The 18198-nt window shown below is 41.8% G+C and overlaps 1 protein-coding gene across 1 annotated transcript in view; it reads left to right on the top strand.

Annotated features, from left to right (window-relative positions):
• Positions 1–2439: 2439 nt before the first annotated feature.
• Positions 2440–18198, top strand: part of CRLF3 (cytokine receptor like factor 3) — a 45362-nt gene continuing 29603 nt past the window's right edge. The window contains exons 1-3 of the mRNA XM_058560325.1: positions 2440–2592; positions 15234–15441; positions 18013–18100. Coding sequence (XP_058416308.1) covers positions 2476–2592; positions 15234–15441; positions 18013–18100 — 413 coding nt within the window. The 5' untranslated portion in view covers positions 2440–2475. The remainder of the gene's footprint in view (positions 2593–15233; positions 15442–18012; positions 18101–18198) is intronic.

Here is an 18198-nt window from a genome sequence, read left to right as displayed (position 1 = left end):
TTAAGCCTGGGGGAAGTAGTTTCACAAGATTTTCTTCAGTTTTCTTTGTATTTTTTGGTATAGTGTGGTTGTATTAGATATATATTTCCTGCCTCTCATCAGTTAGTAGCTCAAGGAAATAAACTTGAATGAGACTAAGGTTAGTGTCTTGGCTTTATGGAAGTTTTCCTTTTAATTTTTTAAATTTCATGTAGTAAAACCCTCTGGGGTGGGATCCAATTCTATTCAATTAGCTTTAGAGAGGACACAGAACATACTATGTTCAAGAACATTTAATAAATCCCGCTTTTTTACTGATTCAGTCTGTGCCTAAATCCTCCTATTCCCTTGAACCACTTGACGATCTTATCTCTTGCTTTCACTGTCAAACCTCTGTAAAGGCCCACATCCTAATTCAAGCCTCTGTCATATCATACCTGGACTAATGCCATATGGTTTTTCCTTATTTACCCCCCTCCTATGTGTATTCATTTCACTGAACAAATATTTATTGAGAATATTTATTGACAATATATATTTGTTACTCTATGCCATGCCCTACTTTTTTTTTTGCTGAGGAAGATTCACCCTGAGCTAACATCTGTGCCAATCTCCCTCTACTTTATATGAGGGTCGCCTCCACAGCATGGCTGGTGAGTGGATTAGGTCTGCACCTGGAATCCAAACCTGCGAACCTGGGCTGCCAAAGGGGAGTGTGCAGAACTTGAACCACTGGGCCACGGGGCAGGTGCTCCTACCTTATCTTAAGACAGACTCAAGTCCCACCTCTCTCATTTATCTTCTTTTTTTTTTTAATAATTTTATTTATTTTTCTCCCGAAGCCCCAGTAGATAGTTGTATGTCATAGCTGCACATCCTTCTAGTTGCTGTATGTGGGACATGGCCTCAGCATGGCCAGACAAGCGGTGCGTCGGTGCACGCCCGGGATCTGAACCCGGGCCACCGGCAGTGGAGCACGCATATTTAACCGCTAAGCCACGGGCTGGCCCTCTCATTTACCTTCTTAAAACACTGTTTTGCAAATGTCACTGCACGTGCAAAAACCTTTAATGTCTATTCATTAAAGTCAAAGCTTCTTAACTTGAACTGCATGGCCCTTACTCTTAACTTCATCTCGCAATATATTATTCAGTCCTACCTCTCCAGTCAAAGTGATTAGGTTCCTTCTTTCTTAAACAATCCACTTAATGTTCCATCTCCAAGTCCTTATACCCTTCCCCACTTAGTTTTGTCCTACCCATGGTGCGTTCCCTCACTCCTTTTTGTTTAGTTAATAATACCTTGATTCAGTCAGCAGATATTTACAGAGTATTTACTAAGAGCCTGGCTACCTTATCTTCAGGATAAAGCTAATTTCCCATTTTCTCTAGAAGGGCTTCCTTTTCTAAACTTTTCTAGTTCCAAGTGTCATTTACTTAGCACAAAACAATGTGGTAGAAAGAGCTTTAGTCTGGTCCAGGAAAAGTGAGATCTAGCCTCTAGTACAGATTCGTTGTGTAACCTTGAGCAAATCAGTTTGGCTGTTTCCTGGCTGAGGCAACTTTCAGCTCTAACATCCTTGGCCAGAGGTCAGCAAACTATGGCCCAGGGCCAAATCTGACCCACCACCTGTTTTTGTATGGCCCAGGGAAGAAGAATGACTTTTACCTTTTTAAATAGTTGAAAAAAGATGCAAAGAATATTTGCTGACATGCAAAAACGATGTGAAATTCAAATATGTGTCCATAAAGTTTTATTTGCACACGGTCATGCCCATTTACTATGTTGCAACAGAGACCTTATGGCCCGCCAAGCTCCAAATTTTTACTGTCTGGCCCTTACAGAAAAAGTTTGCTAACACCCGTCTTGAACTTTTGCCAGGATTGCTGCACCTACCGCTGGGCATTGCGTAGGCCTCCGTCTTGACTCCCTCATTAGACCTCGAGCTTCGGGGAGGTAGGGCCCTTGTCCTGATCACTCGGAGCGTGGTGCCTGGTTCATAGTAACCTCCTAAAATACCTGCCGCTGCAGGCTTGCTCCTTTACTAGGGAGGGAGGACAGTGACGACTTAGGAGTAGGAGACATCTGGGTTGAAATTCCGACGGCTTGAGCAAGTTGATTCCCCTCTCTGTCCCTCAGTTTCCTCCTCTGTGAAATGGAGAAGCAAGGAGGACTGGTAGTGGGGCTAGAATGAGCTAAGACGTGGGAAGCACTTCGCGAGGTGTAGTTATTAATCTTTCCCTGACTCCACGCGACTCCCGAGCAAGCCCTTCGGGCCAGACGCTGCGCGGGAGCAGGGCCGAGGCTGCGGGCCTGCCGGGCGGGGGCCGCTGGCATCCGGACGCCGGTCTCGCGCTGCTGTCAATCAAGGCCGCCATGGGGCGGGGCGGGGCGGCGCTTCCGCCTGCGCGTGTCCGCGCCGGGCCGCTCGGCGGCGCCCGGGACAGTCGGGAGCCGCGCCCGCAGCCGCCGGCCGCGCGGCCGGACGAGGGGGCGATGGAGCTGGAGCCCGAGCTGCTGCTGCAGGAGGCCCGCGAGAACGTGGAGGCGGCGCAGAGCTACCGGCGGGAGCTGGGCCAGAGGCTGCAGGGGCTGCGGGAGGCGCGGAGGCAGGTCGGAGGGCCGCGCCCGGAGGGGCGCTGTGGGCCCCGGGGAGGGCGCCGGGTGCCCGGCGGGTGGGCGAGGCAAGGAGGGCTCCGAGGGGTGGGAGTGTCCGAAAACTCCGAAGGGAGAAGGGAAGAGGCTCTGAGGTGCAGGGAGACGTAGCTGGGTCTGGGAATGGGGAGGTGGGTGCTGGGGGGAGGGTTTAAGGAGAAGGGACAAGTTTGGGGGATCGCGGGAGAGTGTGAGGGGCGTTCCCTAAACTGTGGGACGGTAATGGGGCTGGGGGTGGGGTCCGAGGTGGGGGAGAGTGAGGGACCGGAGCACAATCTCGGGGCGTCACAGAGGGTAGTGGTAACTGACGAGAGTTGGGGGAGGTGGAGATTCTTTGGGAAGACGTACTGTGGTGATGGAGATTGACTTTGGAAAGCTGAGGAAAATGTGGGGCAGTGACTTGGGGAGACCTGAAGGTGGAGGCAAGATGGGTATTGGAAGGGGAGGAATAAAGAGAGAAGCAGTAGAGTTAACATTAAATGAATGGGATTAATGCCTGAAAATAGTACTTAATATCTCATATGATCTTGAATACAGTAAAAAAAAACATTTAGCATAACCCCATTCTGGATGGTGTAGAATTGGAGGTGAAGCTGTGTTGGAAGGGCAAAAGAAGGAGAATGAAATAGTTGAGCGATGGAATACAAAGGTGTAGGGAAATGGAAAAAGATTTAAAGAGAGGAGTGCTGAAAGGAGACGCTAAATATACTTTTAAGTGACAGCAGTTATCTATTCCATGGGGACAATGGCTATCAAAGATATAGGAAAGCCACGTGGTTTCTCTTCACTCTGGAACGTATACAGAAAAAGATATAACCCACTGTCAATGTGTAATAGGACAGAAAATCCTCAAGCTACTGTTAACACAGGTGCTTAATAAATGCTTTTTGAGTGAGTGGGATTCCATCTGAGTGGAATCATTTGTGTGATTGGGAATCCATTCAACCTTTGAGGGAGTGGGGGGCGGTTCTGTACATCACACTTGATATTAATCTATATCATCATCCTCGTAACTCCCATGCTGCATAGAATCTGAAAATGTACAGCTGGTAGAATAGTGCTGTGATAACAGTGCCTTTGGATATTCTCATCATTAAGAGTACTCACCATGCTTCAGGTTTTATGTATTTTAAAATCCTAGTAGAGCTGGTGTAGGCCAGGTATCATTTGTAGTTTAGTAGCAAAAAGGAGCGAAATCTAGTTAAGGTTATCCTGATTTGGTGAATGCTTTTCAAGGCCTTCCAATGCATTTCTCTTGATTTCCGTTTGAAAATGTCTGCATTATGCCTTCTGCTATTTTGAAATAGAGGTTCTAAATCTAGGACATTGTTTTAAAAGAAATTAAAGTATTTCATGTATGACTAATGTTCCAGCCAGTTAAGGTATCTTATATATGAGCAGGACTATTGTTTAACTGCATCAGCAATTAAGACGCAGCAGAGTTGAGACTAAATGAATGAGCTCAGCACTTGGGAGTAGTGCTTATTAATTTCTTGTGTGATATTGAATGCATTAAAAAATGTATTATGATCCCATTTTGAATGATTTAGTATTCAGTTTCCCAGACTATATTCTTTTAAATTTTATATCCAGTAATTTATTTTATTTTTTTGTAAAGAGATCAGCCCTGTGCTAACTGCTAACATCTGCCAATCCTCCTCCTTCTTTGCTGAGGAAGACTGGCCCTGGGCTAACATCCGTGCCCATCTTCCTCCACTTTATATGGGACGCCGCCGCAGCATGGCTTGACAAGCGGTGCGTTGGTGCTTGCCTGGGATCTGAACCGGCGAACTCCGTGCTGCCGCAGCGGAGCGCGTGCACTTAACCGCTTGCGCCACCGGGCCGGCCACTATATCCACTAATTTAAATACATACTTTCCTATAATTTAGTGTAGTTGAGTATGGGTTTTTGTTTTGCTTTCGAGGCCCGTTGTCTTGGGGTTGAGACAGAAAACACTAAGAGAACATCCATCACAGTTTAGGTTCCTGATGATATTGCCTTCTGACTAGACTGAGTAATAGTGGAGTTCTCTTTTGTGAACCAGAATGTGTTTTGCGCCGGTGCCAGTTACAACGGCGTCTCTCCTCGAAGCTAGTGGATTGTACACGTTTGGATTTGTAGAATAAGGCCTCTGTCAACTTGGATTTTAAGGAAGGTCTGTGTTACAAACATGTTATCAAAATAAGCAGCTGCTTTTGTTTGGTGGTTAGGATATTTTTAGGACTCCAGTCATTTTCAGAATAACTACATAAAATAGATGGCTTTTTAGTCAAAGGTTTTGCTTGGGGGATGGAGGAGAAGAGCAGAGAGGAAGGGATGCTCCCCTTTGTATATATTTTTTACTTGCTGATTTTATTTCCTTTTGGCGTATGGTTTTTTTATTGATATAATTTACATACCATAAAATTCATGCCTTAAAATGTACAATTCAGCAGTTTTTAGTATATGCACAAAGTTGTGCAACCATCACCACTGTCTAATTCCAGAACATTTTCATCACCCCAAAAAGAAATCCCATACCCATTAACTGTCCCTCCACCAGCCTTTGGCAACCACCAAACTACTTTGTTTCTCTGTTTGGATTTGCCTGTTCTGGGACATTTCATAGAAATGGAATCATACAATACGTGGCCCCTCGTGACTGGCTTCTTTGACTTAGTATAGTGTTTTCGAGGTTCATCCATGTGCTAGCATGTATCAGTACTTCAGTCCTTTTTATGGCTGAAAAATATTCATTGTATGGATGTACCACATTTATCCATTCATTGATTGATAGACGTTTGGGTTATTTTTACTTTTCGGCTATTGTGAATAATGTTGCTATGAACGTTCATATACAACTACAAGTTTTTGTGTGGACACATTTTCATTTCTTTTAGTATACACTTAGGAATTGCTGGGTCGTATGGTAACTCTTTGTTTAACCTTTTCAAGAAGTCCTGGCATACTTTTTATCTTTGCTTTTGTTTCTTACCCTTTAAAAATCTCTCATGAAATTTGTTTCGTATTAAAGAAATCATGTCTATGAAAGTCTAGCAGGAAGAAAAGTAAAAATCTTTTAAGTTATTCTGTCAAAAACAACTGCCAGCATGTGGCAGGTTCTCCTCTTGTGGTTAAGTTTAGGCCCTACCCCTTGTCTTCAGAGAAAAGGAAGTTCTGTGTAGGAATGCAAGGGTAGTCTGTAACTCTTACTGTTTGAATAAGTTCAAGTCTAATGTTTACTAGCCTGGCCTAACTGCTGTTGAAATCGTTAAGAATAGTTCTCTATAGCTCCCTGGAATCCTTTGTACTAAGATGTAAATACCAAAGAAATTAACTCCCACTCTCCTTAAATACTCGTTTGTTCATTCACTCAATAAATATTTATTGGGTGCCTGCCTCCCGTGGGTCAGAGATACTCTGGGTCCTAGAAATACTGCGGTCAGGGAAACAGAACGCTGCCCTCAGGGATTTATTTTTTCCTTTGGTGGCTGATCGTTAGACTATTACCCCTAAAAATGAAACAAATAGGAAAAACCCAAATTCTTGTGTATTCGTTTTTAGATTTCACTTCCATTGTGTTTTTCATCCCTTGTTTATTTCTATGGTTGGCTTTCCTACTTGTCATAAGTGGAGATAAGTGGAGATAGCAGATCAAGATGTCACGTAGCGATGTCAGCTGGCACTACCTCACAGAGTGACACTACCTTGATGACATTGCCACTGTCCGGAGTCTAGTCCTTAAGCTTCGCAGGTCCAGAAACTCTGTCTTTGTACGTTCTCAAAGGGGGATTAGTTTGACGTACTGGAGGTGCCTACAGTGAGAAATACCAGTATTCTAGTCTGTACAGTTATAGTTCACTCTATAAAATGAGTGTGTTGGCTTTCACATGCTTAGTTAACGTGATTCTGTGTCTCTCGGGGCATTGACAAAAGCAAGACCCTGCTCTTCAGAGGAAAGGGCCAGATCCTGGTACCTAATTAAGATACTGTTTGGTGAGGACTCTGGCCAGGGGTGTCCCTCTGAGCCTTGCTACTACAAGTGTGGTCTATGACCACAGCAGTCATGACCTGAGAGCTTGTGAAGAATGCAGGAATCAGGCCCCACCCAGACCTACTGAATCATAATCTGTACTTTAACAAGATCGCCAGGTGTGATATGTGTGCACATTAAAAAGTGAGGCACACTGCCTTAGAGTATACCATTACCACTTCATCAGCTCTCTACTGATTTCTGTAGTTTAATCTAAACCATAGTTGTGTCGTCATAAATTGCTGTGGTTTATCCTCAAGATTAAAACTAATGTACAATAACAGGTTCTCCATAGATCATTATTTCCACAGGATTTGAAAACACATAGCGTACTAGTTAAAAACTGGGACAGATATAGAACTCAGCGGGGAAAAAAAAAAAGTTATTTCAGAAAACCAGGGCAGGAAGTCTTAGTAGCTCTGCAAAGAAAAGAAAGCTATTATTGCTTCTTTTATCTCCCACTTCCCCTTCTGTTACCCATTTTCAAAACAGTCCAAAAATCTGTTTGAAAATAATTTGTTACTGCAGTAGTACTTACAATGTCCCTATTGTAGTGTCCTAAGAAAAGGTTAAATCTAGAGCTGGGGAAAACCAAGAACAGATGAAATAATTTTAAGATAACCCATAATTCTACTACTTACGACAACCACTGTTAACATTATGGTGTATCTTTCTAGACATATTATTTTGCAAAATTGAGAGACTACTGTATATGCAACTTCGTATCCATTTTTTTCTTTTGGTTAGCATTATATCATAAGTAGTTATTATGAAAATTTTCCCATATCAGTCTAATTTTTAATGTAGAGGTGAACAGAGTCTATTGCATAGGTACTTCTGTAGCATTTGTTGGTGGCCAGGTGACATGTATTGACTTAGGTATACCAAAATACTGGAAACAAAGCTCTAGAAGCAAAACTAAATAATCAACAACCAAGAAAAAAAAAGCTGCACATATATTTATGTGCAAAAGACCACATATTTACATTGGCTTTTCAGTCATCTTTTCTCAAATAAATCTTTTCACAAATTGTCTTTAAACATGACACTCTGAAAGCTGCTTGTTCAGTCAAAACTCACTTGAAATATAGAAAAATATAGATGGGAATTGAAACAAGCATTCTGAATCAATGTTAAAATCAATAAGGTTAATTAAAAAGTGCGTGAGCGTCACAGAGGTGCCCAGTTTTTCTCTGTGTAGATTTTATTTTCAGTGTAAATTGTATGTATAATTTTGATAGAGAAGAACTATTCTTATTACTATAAACCTGGTAAATAATATGCCTAATTTGTGATCTAAAAAGCCAAACAAATGTAGGACAGGCTTTGATTATTGAGGGGTATCAATGGATTGCTTATATTTGCAGTTATTTTACTTTGTTAGCACTTGCCCCTATTAGCCATGAGACCTTGAGAAACTTAGCTTTCCTGAACCTCCCTTTCCTTATCTGTACAATGAGGATAAGGATAGTACCTGCTTTACTTGGCCAATGTGGGATTTAAAATGAAAAATGTGGGCCGGCCCCTTGGCTTAGTGGTTAAGTGCGCGCGCTCCGCTACTGGCGGCCTGGGTTCGGATCCCGGGCGCGCACCGACGCACCGCTTCTCTGGCCATGCTGAGGCAACGTCCCACATGCAGCAGCTGGAAGGATGTGCAACTATGACATGCTACTATCTACTGAGGCCCTGGGGGAAGAAAGGAGGAGGATTGGCAATAGATGTTAGCTTAGAGCCGGTCTTCCTCAGCAAAAAGAGGAGGATTAGCACAGATGTTAGCTCAGGGCTGATCTTCCTCACACACACACACAAAAAAGACGTATTTAAAATGCTTAGCACAATGCCGGGAACATACAAAGTGCTTAGTAAATATTAGCCATAGTGATAATACCACTAAATATGATTGTTGTTCAAGGTGACGTTCCCCTGTTTCTCCAACTGGCAACTTACTCATTAAATGTCCCCTACTCTCTTTCCCAGCAGAATGCCCTTTTTGAGCTCTGATGGCCGTTTGTGGATGTCCCACTTAAATAAGAACTTAATACATTTTATTATAGTTACGTGTGCATGTAACTATCTCCTTTACCAGAATGACAGTTTTTTGAGGTCAGGACTGTGCCTTATTCATCTTTATAGCCCCAGTTCCTGGCACATACTAGACCTCAGTAAATATTGAATGAGTGCCTTTATGAATGTTGTGGGTGTAATTTTGCAGACATTCTTTTTAGATTGTCTGTGGTCTTGATTATATGCATTCTCTTCATTAATGCAGATAGTCAAGAATTAAACATTTGTTTTATCATATGATTTGGTTATTCGTTGCTACATAATAAACTATGCCAAAGTGTAATGGCTTAAAAAGCAATCATTTTATTTGCTTCCTATTCTGGGGATTGACTGGGGCTCAGTTGGACAGTTCTCCTGATTTTGCTGGCAGTACTCATTTAATTGCAGTCAGCTGGCAGCTAAGGCTGGAATGTTCAAGCTAGAACGTTCACGTACCTGTTTGGAGCCTTTGTGGTAGCAGGACTCAGTTGGAATGCTGGCATGACTGGGCCTCGATGCCAGTCTCTCTCCCTTCCTCCCTCCCTCTGTTCCTCCCACCCCTCCCACTTTTTTCCCCCTTCTACTTACTTTCTCCTGAAAGAGAGCCATACTTCTTACATGGTAGCTCAGGACCCGTAAAAGTGCAAAAGCAGAAGTTGCCAAGTCTTTTTAAGGCTGAAGCCTGGAACTGGCACAGCATCAATTCCATTCTGTACGTATGCACATTTGACTACATTGCTAGTCACAGGCCCAGCCTATGTTCTAGGGGAGAGGACTGTATAAGGTTATAAGTACCAGGAGGTATGGTTTGTGGTTCAGTGGGGGCCACTAATGTAACAGACTACCAAATCATATAGTAAAGATTTTCTTTTTGAAAGTTCGAATAAGCATTAAGAAAAAAAAGTCTAAGTGTAAGAGAGACAAGAAGGAAATGTAGCAGTGCTTGTGAGTCTGTATGGGTCAGACAGTTCAAATTCTCTGCCGCTTTACTAACTTTGTGATATTGGCAAGTTCATCTGACTCCTATACATTACTCATTTACAGATGCGTTTTGTGTGTGTATGTGTGTGAGGAAGATCAGCCCTGAGCTAACATCCGATGCCAATCCTCCTCTTTTTGCCGAGGAAGATTGGCCCTGGGCTAACATCTGTGCCCATCTTCCTCCACTTTATATGGGACGCCGCCACAGCATGGCTTGCCAAGCAGTGCATTGGTGCGCGCCCGGGATCTGAACCGGGGAACCCCGGGCCGCCGAAGCGCAGCGCGCGCACTTAACCACTGCGCCGGCCCCATACAGATGCTTTCTTCATAGGGTTGTGGTAGAGTTTAAATTAGACCATGGGTGTAAGTACCTGGCATATAGTAGGTGTTCAGTGGATGATAGCTGCTGCTGTATTGTTATTATTGCCATCATCATTATTTTTTTTAAATGATTAATGTCTTGGTGTCAGTGCAAAGGCAAATAGCTAATGTAGTACATTTCGTATGAACTGAGAAGAAACATTTTGGTTAGCTTCTTCAATTTCAGTTGACTATTTTATATCTTTTCTTTGTCTTTTATTTTTAATCACTATGTTCCTGTAAGCTAATTGCGTTTAAAGCCAGTCTCTAATTTTAAGATAGTTTTAGTTTCCTACTAACAAAACAATTGGGAAAATAAATTCTCAGATTAAACTTGGAGGATAACAATTCTTTTCTTCTATAAAGTCATGAAAATACATGTTTTAGAGGAGATAGAAAAGATTCTAGTTACTTAATGTCCTGAAATATACATACATGCTATATTACATTATGTTATATTATATTGATATAGCAACTATATATTGCCACTTAAGACCAGAGATGTCCTAAATCAGATTCTACATAGGTTTTATGACTTTTTAGTAGCTAAACTCTCGAGGAAAATGTATTAGTCACTGTTGTCTTGGAGGGCTGTGAAGTATGTATTTACTAGGCTTTTGCATGGCTTAGTATTGGTGTATAAACTTGATGACTTTTTGGCATTTTCTGAACTCATCCTCATGTTAAAACTTTGAAAATACAGTTGCTTTGGGATTTGATTCAACTGCAGTGGAAACTTTGTAAATAAAGATTTTTGGGTTTTTTTTTGGTGAGGAAGACCAGCCCTGAGCTAACATCCGATGCCAATCCTCTTTTTTGCTGAGGAAGACTGGCCCTGGGCTAACATTCGTGCCCATCGTCTTCCACTTTATGTGGGACAGCGCCACAGCATGGCTTAACAAGCAGTGCATCGATGCGCGCCGGGGATCCAAACCGGCGAACCCCAGGCCGCCGCAGTGGAGTGCGAGCACTTAACCGCTTGCGCCACTGGGCCAGCCCCTGTAAATAAGTTTTAATGGTCTGTTGCAGTAGAGGTTTTACTGGAAAATTGGTTTGGAATATTATCAATCAGTATAAACAATGTATATTACAGTTTCATTTTTGAGACTTTGAGTTGTGTATCATTTGTATTCTTCTTAAATCTACTTTGTTACAAACCATTACAGTTTTTTTGCCTTAGAATGGCTAGGTAGCATTGGGACTGCATGGTTGTCTACCACTGGATTCTTTTTCTTTCTTTTTTTGAAAGATTCGCTCTGAGCTAACATCTGTTGCCAATCTTCCTCTCTCTCTTTATTTTTCTCCTCTCCAAAGCCCGAGTACACAGTTGTATTTTCTTTTTTTGTGAGGAAGATCGGCCCTGAGCTAACATCTGCCAATCCTCCTTTTTTTGCTGAGGAAGACTGGCCCTGGGCTAACATCCGTGCCCATCTTCCTCCACTTTTTATGGGACGCCTGCCACAGCATGGCCTGACAAGTGGTGCATTGGTGCGCGCCCAGGATCCGAACCGGCGAACCCCGGGCCACCGCAGCGGGAGCACGCACACTTAACCGAGCTTGTGCCACCAGGCCAGTCCCCACAGTTGTATTTTCTAGTTGTAAGTCCTTCTAGTTCTTCTATGTGAGCCACCGCCCCAGCATGGGTACTGACAGACCAGTTCCGCACCTGGGAACCCAACCCGGGTCACCGAAGCAGAGTGCGCCGAACTGTAACCGCTAGGCCATCAGGGCTGGCTCTGGCAAGATTCTTTATGCAAGGACGAGAAACACACATTAACAGCAGGAAGTGTCTTCAGTCAATACATAATTACAGGTTTACCTGGGAACTCTTTAAAATGGGATCTGTAAGTACTAAACAGCTTGGTGCAGTGGAAAGACCGTGGTCCTTGGAGTCAGACTGTGTCTGGCACCGTGAAGCCTTGGGGAAGTTATTTGACTTCTTTGAGCTTTACTTTCTTCAACATAAACAATACAAACCCACCTCTCAGAGTTGTGAAGATTTAGTGAGCTAACAGTAAACATATTGGACCATGGTACCACATCAGATATGAAGAAATTCACTCAGCAGTAAAGTCTGCATTTTTAAATTAGTTCATAAAGCCAAGCAAATGAACTTGATTAGTCACATGATTGAATTAAAGGTGACTGAGTCTTTAAGTTGAACTATTTCAGGGAGAAGAAAATGATGCCAAGGTAGTTTCAAGTTTGAAACAGCAGTGGTTGGGATTCTCTGAACAAAAGGGACCAGATTTATAATGAAAGTACAGGAGGTGGATTTGGAAATGGATGCTCCCTTCCCTGGCCCTCTCGCTGCCTTGTCTTCATTTACTTCCTTTTTTTCCTGAGGTTCTGAAACAAAAACAAAACGTAGTCAGGCTCTGCAACAGCTGAAGGAGCTTTTGAATTCTTTCTAAACAGGAAATTGACTTTACCTAACCGATGCACTTCCTGTGTGTGCTGTATCCGTTAAAGAGGGAGACAGGACCTCAGTGGTATAGCAGTGCTCAACTGCAGAATTTCCTCTTGGTGGTAGGGGTGTGAGCTGTATTATAGTGCTCTGACACGTTGTCTTCATTTATTCTGGCATCTGTAAGGTCTGTATGAATCACCTGGGGATCTTGTTAAAAATGCAGGTTCTGGTTTAGTACTTCTGGGTGGGGCCTGAGAGTCTGCATTTCTAACAATATTCCAGGTGATGATGTATCAGAATCACAGGGCGTTCCCTCCCTGGTTCCTTTAAAAAGGTCTTAAAAATACACACGAATAACTTCAGTTTTATTCAACAACGTTTATCTGCCAGGTGCTATGTATGTTAGGGCCTGATTCTCAAGGATCCCACAGTTGAGTGATGAGCCAAATCAAGTACATTTTGAGTATGGCCTCTTTTTTTTAAAACTTCGATTTGGGTTGTTTCTATGAAACTTAGTAACTTTACGGAGATTAGTTAACAATTGAACTTAAATTAGGATTTCTCTTTTTCTTGATGATTTGAGGAATTCTTTTACTTACTGCACACACACCATTGTAACTTACATCAGTGTCAAAAGGGGAAAAAATTGTTTCCATGATCTGCCCACCCCAGCCAATCAAACTGTTCCTTTTTTTTTCTTCTGTATTTCTTTGTAGTCCTTGGGCATGGACATTTTGTTTTTACCTTGGTTGTGAACATTTCTGGAAAACAATTTTGTACTCTGCTTTTTAAATTTAGTATTAGAGAATAAATAGAAAACTTTCTAAATTTCTCTATTAACTGTTGAAATATTGTGCTTTATCCATATTGTGATATACGGTTGTCCCTCTGTATCCACGGGGGATTGGTTCCAGGACTCCTGCAGATACCAAAATCCACAGATGCTCAAGGCCCTTATATAAAATGGTGTAGTATTTGCATATGATCTATGCGCATCCTCCCGTATACTTTTAATCATCTCTAGATTACTTACAATACCTAATACAATGTACATGCCAGGTAAGTAGTTGTTGTACCGTATTGTTTAGGGACTAATGACAAAAGAAAAAGTCTGTGCATGTTCCAAACAGATGCAACAATCCTAGGCCTTTCGATTGGCTATTGGTTGAGTCCGAGTATGCGGAACACACAGATAGGGAGTGCCAACTGTATTCTTTCTTGCTGGATTTTTCTTGGACTTCAAACACTGTTGCTAAGATAAGTTAGCAAAAGGGTTAGGGTAGTAAACATAATATGTCATTTGAAACTAATATGATAATATCTGCAAAGTCAAGTATATGTTTGCTTTAATTCAACTGAGTGTTTGGCTATAGTAAGAATTTCCCTGTTAATAATTTTATTTATTTATTTATTTATTTATTTATTTATTTATGTATGTATGTATGTATGTATGTATGTATTTATTTTTTCCCCCAAAGCCCCAGTAGATAGTTGTATGTCATAGTTGCACATCCTTCTAGTTGCTGTATGTGGGACACGGCCTCAGCATGGCCGGAGAAGCAGTGCGTCGGTGCGAGCTCGGGATCTGGGCCCAGGCCGCCGGTATCGGAGCATGTGAACTTAATCGCTAAGCCACGGGGTCGGCCCAGAATTTCCCTGTTAAATGAGAGACAGTGAATTGTGTGTTGTCTCTATTCTTTAAGAAAAAAAAAAAAAACTGGTGTCTGTATACACAACTCATTTTTTTTTCAAAATATGTGTGAGATGTAGAGATTCTCCTCTCATATCTCCCTGAACAGCAATTCTTAATCTGGGCTCTGTGGACCTGAGGTCAGTGTTTCTCAAAGTGTGGGCTGCAGAATCAGGTGTGCTTGTGAAAAGTGAGAACTCCATCTATACACTCCTCCAGCCTCTCCCCCAAGCTTCTGGATCTGTAGGTCTGGGATGGAGCCCTACAATCTGAATTATGACAGGTAGCCTACAGGATTCTTCTGCAAACCAAGTTTCAGAATTACTGCTCCAGGCTAGCCATGGTTGGGATCTGAGGGAATTTGTCACCTCTGAAATTGAATCAGTTAGGGTATGGAGTATGCATTTTTCTGGAAAGGTCTATAAACCTCTCATTGAGATTTGAAAAGAGGACCATGACTCAAAAATAATTAAGTCATTGTCCCAGAGGAGTGTTTTTCATGAACATTCTCTGCCTCTTATGAGCCTGTTTGGATTTTAAATAAATTCTTAGTTTTCTTTTAGCATAATGAGGGCATTTTATCCATGAGGTGATTTTTTTTGTATTATGGCTTTCTGATCAACCATTTTTTTACTTCTTTTTAGTAAAATGGATTTTAATACCCTCCTAATTTAAAATGGTTTTGTACTGAAACGTACCATTGCCAAGAACTACCTTGTGCAGATAGTAATACTTCCTAACATTTATTTATTGAGAACAACAGTGTGCCAGTTATTTTACCAGGTGCACTACATAGAGTATTTTTATTTAATCCTCACAGCACCTTCATGAGGTAAGCATTATTATATTCATTTGACAAACAAGGAAATGCTTAATTAACTTGACCAAATTGACGTAGTTTGTAAGTGATGGAACCATGGTTTGAGCTGGTTGTCTCCCCTGAAGCCCAAGTCTGTGCAATTGTGCAAGTTTGTGTGAATGAATCACATTTGGTTTATCAGTAAATGGAAGATGGTGGTTGTGTAGTGCCTTGAGGTTATGGGTGATGCCTGTGGACTAGCCTTTTCGAGAGATTCCGAATTTTTATGTTATTTCTTTTCAGATCCAAGAGAGTGCATCACAGACAAGAGATGTCCTCAAACAGCATTTTAATGATTTAAAGGGAACTCTTGGGAAGCTCCTGGATGAGCGATTGGTGACCCTTTTGCAAGAGGTGGATACCATTGAACAGGAGACCATTAAACCACTAGATGACTGCCAGAAGCTCATAGAGCATGGAGTTAACACTGCAGAGGACTTGGTCCAAGAAGGTGGGAGACTAGGGGGCCTATAAAGTGTGGCACATTCAGATTGATACTTTACTAATTTCTTGGGATACTGGCAGGCTTCTTGCCATCTGTGGGGTGCTTAGGGTGTTCCCACCTTGGGACAGTTTGTAATATAGGATGCCATATACACAGTGAAGGGTCCCAAGGTAAGTGCAATTAAAGTGTTAATTATAATCATTTACAAAACAGGAAGGAGTAAATGATTTTTCTCAAATGGTTCTACGATAGCATCTCATTCACTTTTAACACGGCTATTTTAAGGTCATTTTGAGTCTATTCAAATATTTTTCAGTGTGTTCGTTGTTTAGAATTTAACTCCATTATTCTTTTTAGAAGGTTAAGAAATTTGGTATTTACTCCTGACATTGTAGTGTTTATTCTTATCTGTAGCCAATTGTTTTGGTTAAAGCATGCCCAGATCCTGCCTTGTTACCTTCCTACCCTCGTGTCTGCCTTCCTTCCTACACGTAGGTCTTTGTCAGGTACATTAAATAAAAAGGTAAGAGTTCTGCTCTTTGGAGTTCACAGCCTGTGGAGAGAGGCACGCGTGCTGAGAGAGATCTAGACCTATGGGAGCTCAGAAGGGGAAGTGCTTAACTGTATCTGGAAGAGAGTAGGGCAGCTTTCTGTAGGAGGAGTTCCACAGAGGCTTGAAGAAATTCATCAAGCAGGCAAAGGAAGAAAAGGAGATAACAGCATGATTGGAAGCAGAAGTAACATCATGAGTGAAGTGAATGGCGTATCAGGGATCTGTTGAAGTATTTTAGGCAGCAGAGTTACACAATCAGATTTGCATTTTTAAAAAACGAGACTGCCTACAGTTTGGAGACAGTATTAGAGGTGGTAAGACTGGAGGTAAAAGAGACTGATTAGAAAGTTGTGGCAGTAATCCAGATGGGATATGATGAAGGCAGTGACAGGTGAAGGTGAGGCAGAGCTGGTTTAAGATATTTTAGAGATAGAATTATTGATGATTTTCCTGATCCATAAGTGTTGATTATTGGTGATTGCCTGGATATAGGTTGGAGGAGAAAGGGAAAGGTTTAGGATGACCAAAACCAGCCTGATTTTGGATGACCTGGTGAATTATGCCGTTTACTGACATAGGAAACAAAGGAGAAGGGTGGGCTTTAGTGGGTAGTTAGGCATTCGGTTTGGGGCATGTTGCGTTTGAGGTGTTTAAGATGCCAGAAGGTAGTTGGAAATGTGAGTGTGATGCTTAGGAGAGAGATCAGACCTGGAGATGTCAATATGGCAATTAATGGTGTATATGTCAACTGTGAATCCATGGGAATAGGTCAAGTCATCAAGAGATACTGTGCAATATGAGAAGAGAAGGTGGCAGAGGGTAGAACTCGGAGGGATGCCAACATTTAAAGGGTGGTTGAGGAAAAAGGAGCCAGAGAAGGAGGTTGAATACCATCCATTCTTCATTGAGTGCTGTGAGTGGCATAGGATAAAAAGTGTGCATGGCTCACAGGTCTGTCACTCCAAATGGAAATTAATCTCCTTTTTAGTCCCACTTAGAATGTGGTACTAGTGTTATCTTTACATGCTAATAACATTTTTGTCTTATCTTCAGTGAGAAGTGTTTATTTGCCACTGACCATAACAGTGCCTTTGAGAAAATTCTTTTTAGCAGGACCACAGCATGTCTTTCCCTGGAGGCTTTGTATTTGGAAACAAACTAAGAAGCAGTTCAGTGCAGGTCAGGAGTGTGCTCCCATCACCCTGAGGACTGAGAAATGTTGTTATTTTAGAAAAGAAATCCTTTGAGGCACATACATGTTAGTTACAGCATATGATGCTTGAATTTTTTTGTACTTCAGAAATATTTTAAATTTTGTACTCTTGCTTCCCCTCCCCTCCAAGGGATAAAAACTTTTTTATGGAATTTTGAGGACTTTGAGGCAGTGTTCAATGTCTCTGTTTTCCTTTTGGTGAGGGAGAAGGTCCTGTCATATGGTCTCAAAAAACTTGAGTCACTCTGGGGCACATGCAGATGGAAAAGAGTTCTGGAAGTGTTCTTCAGGGCTGTGGAAGGAGGTGGAAGTTGGTCCTTTTTTATGCCTTTTTATAGCATTTCCTTTTTATTGTTCTGTTGAGTAATTTCTAATCTAATGTATGATATTCTTTTAGGAAAACGTAACTGTATCATTTGGCTTTATAAGACCCTGTGCTCTATTGCTCCTGCCAGGGTAGTATTTGTACTGGCTCCTCTTGGAGTTGATAAAGATTCTGTAGGAGAGATGGAAAAAAGTCCCTGGGCCTTCTGCTTTGTGTAAAATTGGTTGACAAAGCAGATTTCCTTGTAGAGAGCAGAATCTTTCATCTCTGGCAAAGTGTTGCCATTGTGTACCCCTTTTCCTCTTGAGCTTAACCTAAGAGTCACTTCTAAAATAGTTTCTGCTTTTACTTTTTGGGAATTTGACTGTGACATCATTTAAGAATTGTTTGCTAGAAAACCAGAGACAGACCTAGGCATGAGTTGTGTTGATTACTTGATAATGTGACCATTTTTCGCTGTAATAGTTCTCTCATTCCTGATTGTAGGTGAGATCGCCATTCTTGGTGGTGTAGGAGAACAGAACGAAAGCCTGTGGAGCTTTACCAAAAAGGCCTTACACATTCAGTTGGACAGGTAAAAGAGCCTTTTGGGCTTAGTTTTAAGCATTTAAACTGTCTACTTTTTCCCCCCAATTAAAGATTCTGATTAAGAGAGATAGAAAATATATTTTT

Source organism: Diceros bicornis, chromosome 18 (assembly GCF_020826845.1).
Source record: "Diceros bicornis minor isolate mBicDic1 chromosome 18, mDicBic1.mat.cur, whole genome shotgun sequence".
Classification (NCBI taxonomy): domain Eukaryota; kingdom Metazoa; phylum Chordata; class Mammalia; order Perissodactyla; family Rhinocerotidae; genus Diceros; species Diceros bicornis.
This window is presented reverse-complemented; position numbering and strand designations above follow the sequence as displayed.